This window comes from Talpa europaea (assembly GCF_964194135.1).
Source record: "Talpa europaea genome assembly, chromosome: 3".
In the NCBI taxonomy this organism is placed as follows: domain Eukaryota; kingdom Metazoa; phylum Chordata; class Mammalia; order Eulipotyphla; family Talpidae; genus Talpa; species Talpa europaea.
The window spans coordinates 133,705,116-133,714,970 of record NC_140069.1 but is presented as its reverse complement, the minus strand read 5'-3'; the positions used below and the strand labels follow the sequence as shown (position 1 = coordinate 133,714,970).

The 9,855-nt window shown below is 49.6% G+C and overlaps 1 protein-coding gene across 1 annotated transcript; it reads right to left on the bottom strand.

Moving 5' to 3' along the window:
- Nucleotides 1–2,118: 2,118 nt before the first annotated feature.
- HILPDA (hypoxia inducible lipid droplet associated) lies at nucleotides 2,119–2,313 on the bottom strand (the record flags this gene model as incomplete). The annotated part of the gene is made up of 1 exon (XM_084230375.1): nucleotides 2,119–2,313. One exon carries the CDS (start codon nucleotides 2,311–2,313, stop codon nucleotides 2,119–2,121), a length of 195 nt encoding a protein of 64 aa, XP_084086501.1.
- Nucleotides 2,314–9,855: the final 7,542 nt, after the last annotated feature.

The following is a 9,855-nucleotide window of genomic DNA, read 5'->3' as shown; positions in this document are numbered from 1 at the left end:
GGTTTGCGCAATCTTAGCACTGCAATTCCTGCATCCCAGGAGGATGCCAAGGAGAAGAGGGGCAGTTGATCACCCTAGTCATAGGAAAGATTGAAATAATAGTATGGTCATCATATCTGTGGTTGAATTGTTAGAACAAAGATGCTGTAAACATTGTGAGACCCAGGAAACCATTTCAATCAAACTAAAGGCTCGAAAAGAGACTTAAAGTGTGGTTTTCCAATTGAAAGTTCAGAACACCCCAAATTAGTCTAAGAGGTAGAATGAGAAAATAAATTATAGCCATATCACCCTGAATGTGCCTGATCTCATCTGACCTCAGAAGCTACACAGGGTTGGGCCTGGTTAGTACTTGGATGGGGGAGAATACATTGAATTTTAGAAATATATCTAGAAAAGCAAGGCTACAGGCACATGAAACTGCCTGAAATAGAGATAAAAAGCCAACTGTATTTTTGTAAGCACCAAGCTACCAAAAGACAAGTCATATAAGCCCAACCAAGCACAAAGGACAAGGGGTACAATGTCACCACTCCCCCTGAAGGCACCAAGCTAGACAACACTGATGTCTGCAATAAATAAGTTATTCCCAAACAACTGGCTTCTAGGGCAGTTGTTTAACATCTAAGTTTAACACTCAGGAAGCAAAGCTGGATTAGAACACACCATGCTCCATTTCTTGCTCTTTGGCAAAAAGAAATCAAGCCCAACAAACATGAAATGATGCCCACAGCAAGATGAGAATGTGGAGACATAGCACTTGTGAGTGAAAAGTGGATATGCTTGAGCATGGGATGGGGGTGAGGACTGGAGGACACAGAAACCGAAAGCCCATGTTTTTGAGTAAAAGCCAAGGTGTTTAGATCTGGAAGATCTAAACAACTGACCTTAGCTAAACAGCTGACCTTGACTACTCGAAGGGCTGGGTGTGCAGAAGCTATGACTTCCCAGGCTGATCGGGCTCTTCACCCCAGTCTGAAGCTGAGGGGGTTGGAATGATCATTTCTTTTTCTTTTCTTTTTCTTTATAAAGTCAAGGGAGGACTGTCATAGTCTTGGCCAAAGCTCAGACAAGCCTGGTTGACACAGGGCAGACTCTACTGTCCCCTGCCCCAAATTCACTTTTTTTTTTAAAGATTTATTTATTTATTTGTTTATTTATTTATATAAGCACTGGGTACAGTCAGAAGCACGGGAGGGTGAGAGAATTCACCAGAGCCAGAGCGGGGAGCAGAGCAGGCAGAAGGACCAAAGTACACTGCTGAGGGGAGCAGTGGGCGGCAGGAGAGGTCTGCGCGCCTTGCGGGACCCTCCTCCGGTGGCCGGGGAGCAGCTGGGGATCGAACCGGCGCCGCAGAGGCTGCGGGTAGCTTTGCAACCCAGTGCTCAACCGCTGCGCCACCGGGGAGGCCCTCACTTTCTTTTTGTTTTCAACAAAGTGTTTTAAGCTCATTCCTACTCCAAACTTTTCACATATTAAACTTCAGCTCTAGAAAGATCTAGCACCAATTTCAACGACAGAAGCTAATGACACAGAAAGGAGATATACACTCAACTTTATTTCACTGGAAAAATTCACTTAGGCCACGCAGTGGCCACGATATGCTCACATCCTGAGCAGGCTTTGGTGTCTCCTTGCCCCCTTCAGACACACTGAAGGAAGGTGTTGAAAAATGTGAAACAATGAGTACTAGACACTGAGCTTTGCTGTCCCCTTCCCTAGAGTCAGTCCCCACAGCCCCCACTGTCATCCACACGGGAGCTCTCATGGAAGTCAGATCCCAAGACACCCAGATCCAAAGAAACCTTCAGCAGACGTCTGGGAAGTAGAAGCGAAAACATTGGCAGATGTTGCCACACCAGGGCTATGCTGCAGAAGACAGCAGGGTGTCCAGCACCCCTGGGGAGAGGAACGAGGTCACTCCACCTCAGTCATAGACAACCCCCTCACACTGGGTATTAAACAGGTTTCTCCAGGTCATGGCACATCCAGACGGGGAGGCTCTTCTTGGGCCTCAAAACAGTTTCCTGCTAACACTGCCACTAAGTCTATACCTGAGGACACCTGGCTGGAAGAGTTTAGGCCAGTGTTCTAAAGTTACTGCAGTCAGGGGAGGTCTTACTGCACCCCTCTGGATGGGTGGTCTGGAAGACCCTTGGGGGGCTGCGTGCTGGCCAGGTGACCTCTGGTGGTTGAAAAACTCTCAGGCAATGGGATCTCCAGTAAGCCCTCCAGTGACTCCATCAACCTCACAAAGATGGAGAGCACCGTGAGCCCCACGCCCAGGAGGTAGAATCTTAACACGTGCTTCATGGCTGAAAGAATTCCACTCCTTTGCAGGGCAGTAGAGTCAAGTCGCCTTCTACTTCTGAAAGGCCTCTGGATCCTGAGGAAAGAGAGGCTCGAGGTTAATCTCCTGTCTTTTGGGATTTGTATGCCTTTGGCCTTCACCCTTCGTGGAGCTAAAAGGAGCGATTCAGCCAGCCAGGGAGACAGGGCCCAGCGGCTTGTTCTTTGAAGCAGAATGTTCAAGTATCTGCAGACTGTAAACTCCACGGCTGAGGAGGCAGTCTTGTCGGAATGCTCCTTAAATTTTTTTTTTTCTCTCAAAGTAAAAATTTACTTCCTCTGTGATGCATGATCCCTGCGCCACAGCCTGGAGAATGCCAACCTTCCTGAACTAAAGATCGAGTCCTTTCGTGGCGTTCACAGCTTCAAATTAGTCACAAAGCTTTTCAAAGACAAAATAATTAAGAGGAGCGACTCTACCAATTTCACTTATTTAACAAATACACTCTGAACACCCACAACGTACTAGGCACTACAGGGTACTAGGGCCTCGCGAGGCGGTGAAGCCTGCCAGGGAGACAGTCCAGGGAGACAGGCAAGGAAAAAACACGCGGTTGCCACGCACACACAGGCCAAGCGCTGTGATGGGGAGGTACTAGGCTGCTTTGGGGGGGGCATGGTAGGGCGCCTAAATCACAGATCCAAGGCGAGGACCCTAGTCAGAGCCACCCCTGGACAAAGCAGGGCAGGGCGGCTAACTGGGGGCCCAGACAGCGACGGGGCGAGGGGGAGGGGAGCCCCCCCGGGGGCGCCGCCTCAGTCCGGGAACCCGTGGCTCAGCCTGAGGGGTGGGGACCGGGGTGGAGGCCGAGGGGCGGGGGGGGGGGGCAGGGGGAGCACAGAGCCGCTTACCTCCGGGGGGAAGGGCTGGGGTGGCCGGCTGGCTGTAACCGCGCGTCGAGCCGCAGTCGGGAGAGGCGGTGCAGGCGCGCCGCGAGGCGTCCACTCGGGCAGCTGTGGCACGGCCGCGCGCCCGCACCCCCGTCTTATAGGCGCGCCCGCCCCGCGCACGCGCGCTGCGGCCCGCACGTCCTCGCCCGGCGCGCTCGCGGCCCCGCCCCCGGTGGGGGCGGCCGGGGTCCGCGCGCAGTGATCACGCGTCACAGCGACGAGAGTTAAAACACACCTGCGTACTCAATCTCCTGACTGCAGAAAAAAAAAAAATAAATAAATAAAAAAAAATAAAACACACCTGCGGCCGTGAGTCACCGAGGTCGCGCCGCGGGGAGAGGCGTGCGGTTGACTTCCCTGCCCGCTCCTGCCGCACGAAACTTTAGAAGGCAGCAGGGAGCACACCCCCCGTTCCATGGCGGGGGGGAACACCCCGGGGGCGCCCACCCAGCCCTCAGGTGCCCCACCGGACCCTCAGGTGCGCCATCCAGCCCTCAGGTGCCCCACCCAGCCCTCAGGTGCCCCACCTAGTCCTCAGGTGCCCCACCGGACCTTCAGGTGCGCCATCCAGCCCTCAGGTGCCCTACCGGACCCTCAGGTGCGCCATCCAGGCCTCAGGTGTCCCACCCAGCCCTCAGGTGCCCCACCTAGTCCTCAGGTGCCCCACCGGACCCTCAGGTGCCCCATCGGACCCTCAGGTGCCCCACCGGACCCCCAGGTGCCCCACCCAGCCCTCAGGTGCGCCACCGGACCCTCCGATCGCATGAGGCCCGGGCAGCAGGGAATGGCTTCATCCGCTAGACCAACAAAGCCCTTTGTCAGCGGGCTCCAGACACCCCATTGCACTGGCAGCCATTGTCTCATATCTTAGAGGCACTGACATTCCAGAAATCACCTCTCCATTCCGAGTCCCGGGTTGAATTTGCCATCTATATCTGAACATGGTGCGGCCCTATTACATCATGCTAAATTCTGTTTTCTATGAGTCTGTCACGTCGTTTAACAAAATATGAAATGGGGCGGGGAGTGGGGCAGAGGTTGGACATGGGGGGTTGAAAACAGGGGGGAGCCCATGGGAATAGGGTGATGGACTATGGGTGCTTTGGTGGTGGGTGACCACACCTGAGGGGAGAAATCAAATATTGTAAAAAAAAAAAAAAAAAAAGTTGTAGCCAACATATTAAGGCCAAAATAAAAAAATAAATAAATAAGCCCTGGCCCTGTATCTGCGCCTGGCTTCCCAGGGACAAGTCCCTGCGCTCACTGATCCTGTTCCCTCTTCTAAAATGTAGCCCAGATGGCTTTTAAGGATGCTTTCAGATTGAACTGATGGGCGGGCAGGTCACGATCCAACCTCATGCCCAGATTTGGGGGCTGGGAAGCCTTTCTAGGCACCCCGTACCCCCCAATCAAAGAAGTGTGGACCTTCTGTCCTAACAGGACCCAATGGCGGAGCTTGGAAAGAAGAGTCCGGGGAGACTCGGAGAGGAACCCCGCACCGTGGAAGGGGCAGCCGCGGTGGCTCCACTCGCGTCCTCCCCTGGAGGAGGGGGCAGCGGGCAGAGCTCGGCGCCGGGACACCCAGGGCGGGGCGCTGAGCTCCGCGCGGGGGGCGGGGCCGGCCCGATCCGGAAGTTCCCACGCCCCGGGGGCTCCGCGGAAAAGGGCCCGACCCGCGGCCGGGGAGGGGCCTAGCCCGCCTCGACCCTTGCCCTACTTTCTGGGCGTCTGTGGCGGGGCGGGAAGGGGGGCGGGGAGTCCCGGAACGGGGAGAGCTGGGGGTGGAGACGTGCTCGCCGGCAGGCAGGCGGGCAGCGGGCACTTTGGTAACTTTTCTGCCCCGGAAGCGTCGGCCCTGCGTCCTGCTAGTGTTCCCCGGCTTTTGTGCTTCCATCTCTGACAGTTACTTGGAGACTCGCAAGGTCTGAAATCACTGCCAGGTGTCCCAAACGCCACCACTTGGAGTTCTGGGATGAATCCTTTAACCTTTTTTTTTTTCCCCAGATTTATTTATTTATGCATACAAGAGCTGGGGTACAGGCCAGAGATGGGGGGATGAGAGGATTCACCAGAGACAGAGTGGGGAGCAGAACAGGAGACCAACTGAATTACATTGCCAAGGGGAGCAGCGGGTGAGACAGGAGAGGTCTGCCGCGCCATGTGGGTAGCTCCCTGGCCGGCTGAGGATCGAACTCGTGCTGCCGATTGCTTCATAGTGCGGTGCTTAACCCCTTGTGACACCAGGGAGGCCCGAACCCTTTAACCTTTCTGTACTTTCTTTTCCTCAGCAGTTATATGGGATGATGACAGTCCTTACTTGGAAATTATATGAGTTAATCCATATTAAGCATTGACAACAGTGCTTGGCACATAGAATACATCCCTTCTGGGTTAACATTATCTGTCCATCCACTACAAAACTCCCCAGAAGGAATTTGCTCATAGTGGCCTATGTTCAGTGAGTGAACACAGAGATTTCACAGTAACCTTTTTGACTCCTTATATTGTGAACTCTAAATTTTTATTTCCACACATTTGGAAGAGATGGATACCTCTCCAACAATTGCCTCTCCTCCAAATTCACTGCTATTGTCTAATGTCATGCCAGAGGGAGACATCCAGGGATTGGGTGAATATAGCCCTGTGCATTCCCACCTATCAAACACAAATATTAGGGCCCCCTTGGTGGCACAGGGGGTTAAGTCTCAGCACTATCAGGCCATCGGCAGCCACTGTAGCAAGAGCTCTATCCCTGGCCAGGAGCTAACCCACATGGTGCAGCAGACCTGTCCTATCTCACCTGCTGTTCCCCTCAGCAGAGTATTTCAGTAGATCCGCCTGTCATGCTCCTCACTCTGTCTCTGGTGAATCCTCTAGGCCCTTCCTCCACCTCTGGCCTATACTCCAGTTCTTGGATGCTTAAGTAACATTTTAAAAAACAAAACAAAACAAACACAAATGTTATTGACCATCATCTTGGTAAGTATCAGGCTTACCTATGTCAGGATTCTTGTCCTGTCTCCACTCCCTTGGCCAAGTTAATTAACCCCTTTTATTTTCCTAATCTGTAAAATGGGGAAAATAATACATAACATATAAATCTGTTATGAGGATTAGAAATAATGCAAAAAAACTAGGTGTCACATAGTAAATGCTCAATAAAATGTAACTATTGTTTTACAACAAATGTATAAAATCAGGTTCTTGTCCTAAATTAGCCTGTCATTTGGTTTGGTAAACAAAACCTGCAAGAGGTAACTGGCAATGCAAGACACTATAGGGGTAGTGGGTAAAAATTAGTCAAACTTGAGTTTGAATCCTATTCTGCAATTTGTTAGCTATTGTTCTGGTTTCTTTTTGCCTCAGTTTCTTCATTTATATAATGGGAGTAATAATAGTACTTCCCCACTAAGATTTTTATGAAGATTCATTAAATTGTGAATGTAAAATGCTTAAAATTTGAAGGTCAAAATGGATGACAGATATTAATCTAATTAGCCCCTAAAGTTAGGCTTATGATAAATGCACTACAGTGCTTGGGACTCCAGAAATGGATGGAAGAGTGGAAATTAAACATTCACTAAGTAACTGACACATGCCAAGCACTGTGCTAAATGCATTGTATATATTATTTAATTCTCATAATGCTGTGAGGTAGGCATCATTATCTCCCTTCTTTTTTTTTTAAGATTTATTTTTAGGGCCTTCCTGGTTGCACAGCGGTTGAGTGCTGGGTTGTGAAGCTGCCCACAGCCTCTGCAGCGCCAGTTCGATCCCCGGCTGCCGGGCGAGGGTCCCACATGGCACGCAGACCTTTCCTGCCACCCGCTGCTCCCCTCAACAGTGTACTTCGTGGGTCTGCCTGTTCTGTTCCCCGCCCTGGCTCTGGTGAATTCTCTCACTCTCCCGTGCTTCTGACTGTACCCAGTGCTTGTATAAATAAATACATAAATCTTAAAAAAAAAATTTTTTTTATTTATTTACACATACAAGAACTGGGGTACAGGCCAGAGATGTTGGGGATGGGGGGTTGAGAGGATTCACCAGAGACAGAGTAGGGAACAGAACAGGCAGACTGACTGAAATACACTGTTGAGGAGAGCAGCAGGCAAGACAGGAGAGGTGTGCTGTCCTATGTGGGTAGCTCCCTGGCTGGGGATCAAACTCCTGCTGCAGTGGCTGCAGATAGCTTGGTTGCGTCTTAACCCCTTGTGCCACCACGGAGGCCCACCTTCTTTATTTGTTAACCACACTTTTCCACAATGGAAAAAGAGTCTTCCCATCACTAGTCTTATTCATTCTTTATATCTCAATTCAGGCATGTTTCCTCTGGGAACCATTTGCCCACCCTCAGGCCCTGGCAACAGACTCCAGAGGTGTGCTATTTGTCTCCCTCATTGTTTGTTATTTCTCCCTTGGTTGTATTAATGTCAGCTTCCCCTCAAAAGCCTGAGAACATCAATGAAAGGAGTAGCTAGTGTGATTGTGTTTTTATTCCATCAGAGTGAGACACAGGACAAGCTAGGAATTATGCAGTTTTAGGGACAGTACAGGAGGGGACCTCTGAAGAATTTAGGGAGGCTTCAGAGATAAGGAGAACCAAGGGAATGTAACCAATTCCACTAGGAAAAACAAACATATCAGGACCAAGGACAACATTGTTAAATCTGGTCCTGGTTTCCTTCAGGTGGTAAAGGAAGGCGGAGATTGGCGAAATGGAGAGTGGTTTAATTTATGGACAACTTAGAAGGGCAGCTGTTTAACTTCAATGCAGGGATGCCCATCCAGAGGACTGGGCCATAAAGATAAAGATGCAACAAATGGGGAAAGAGAAAGCTGTTAGATAAGGAATGTGAAGATCCCCCACTCAGTAGCAAATTAAGTGAAACAGCCGAGAACTAACCAATCACAGAGAGACTGGTGGAGCTTTAGAATAATGAGGGAAAAAAGGTCTATAATCCCTGAGACACGACTCCACTTTGGCTTCCTTGCCCCTCCCAGGCCTGGTTCCCTGGCCTGGGAGTCTCACTTTATTTCTGCTCTTTTTCTCCTCAATAAACTTTTTCTTTCTCTAAACAAATCTGCCTCTTCTCGCTTGCTTGCCTGAGCGTCTGCGAAGTTCCTGCTGCGGCTTCGTGAGACACCAACCCGTGGGGGTCTAGTGGCTGGGACTCAGCGCTGCCCTGCAGCCTGGCATCCGTTCCTGGATGGGAGACTAGGCCTGATAATTCCGGTATCAAGAGCACTTAACACCGCTTAGTAAGCTTTCCTTAAATATTGAGGTTCTTTAAGAGAAGCGATTCCAAACAGGAGTACCATACTCACATACAGTGTCTTCACAGATTCAATCTTATGATTCAGGGGCTATTAAACATGTCTCTACACTGCTCTCCAACATAAGTTGCTGTACTCTCTATGGAAATCATTCGGCAATATCTGTAAAATAAATGTTTAGTTCAAGTTGATAAATAAATAAATCAGTAGAAATAAAAGACCGTTTGTGCCCTTTTTTTTAATTTAATGTTTTTTTTTTAATTTTTCACTAAAATTCTGCAATTCCTTTTTTGAATTCTTTTGAACAGAAATGACCCATGTCTAGATTGCGAAAGCCAAGCTGAAAACTGCCATTTACCAAAAAAAAAAAAAAAAGACATTTTCAGTAATGGCATAGAATCAAGCATGTACTTCATTAGTCCTTCAAACTTAACACAAGTGTCCAACAGCTATGTAGAGCAAGAGCAAGCAAAACAATGGAATTCCACTTCTAGTAATCACTGGGGACAAATTCCTGCATGCAGACAATGCAGCACGGAGAGAGAGTCATTGCAGCATCATTTATCATAACAAAAGATTGGGGGGGATAAACAGAACAGCCTATTGGTGGGGGATTACTGGTTAAGTAAGTTACCAGTACTGACTGTGACTGCACATTCACACACAGTGGTTACCAGAAATGGAGCTAAAACAAAAAAACTTTGTACGTATGGTCATGACTTCCATGACACATTGTTAAGTGGAAAAAATGAGTGTATAGTGTAGTGGATGCTACAACCTGTGTTAAAACAACCTCACGAGATAGGATGTACAAAATGAGACATCTCCGACCCACTAGGAAGATTATATATACCTATTTCAAAAAAACAAATGCATCAGTGTGGGCGAGGATGTGGAGAAAATGGAACCCTTATACATTGCTATTGGGAATGTAAAAGGGTGCAGTTGCTGTGAAAAACAGTTTGTTCCTCAAAAATATAAACATAGGGTCTCCCTGGTGGGGCAGGGGTTAATCTCAACACTATCAACCTATAGCCAGCCCCTGAGGCCTGAGTTAGATGCCCTGCCAGCGAGCTGACCCACAAGGCCCAGCAGACCTCTCCTCTTGGCTCCCCTCAGCGGTGTATTTCAGTCAGTCCGCCTTTTCTGCTCCCCACTGTGTCTCTGTTGAATCCTCTCATCCCCACCCCCATACCTCTGGCCTACACCCATTCTTGTACGCATAAATAAATCTTTAAGAAAAAATTTCAACACAGAGTGGGCCTCCCCTGGTGGCGCAGGCTGTTGAGCGCAGCGCTGTGAAGCTGTCTGCAGCCTCTGCAGCGCTGGTTAGATCCCCGC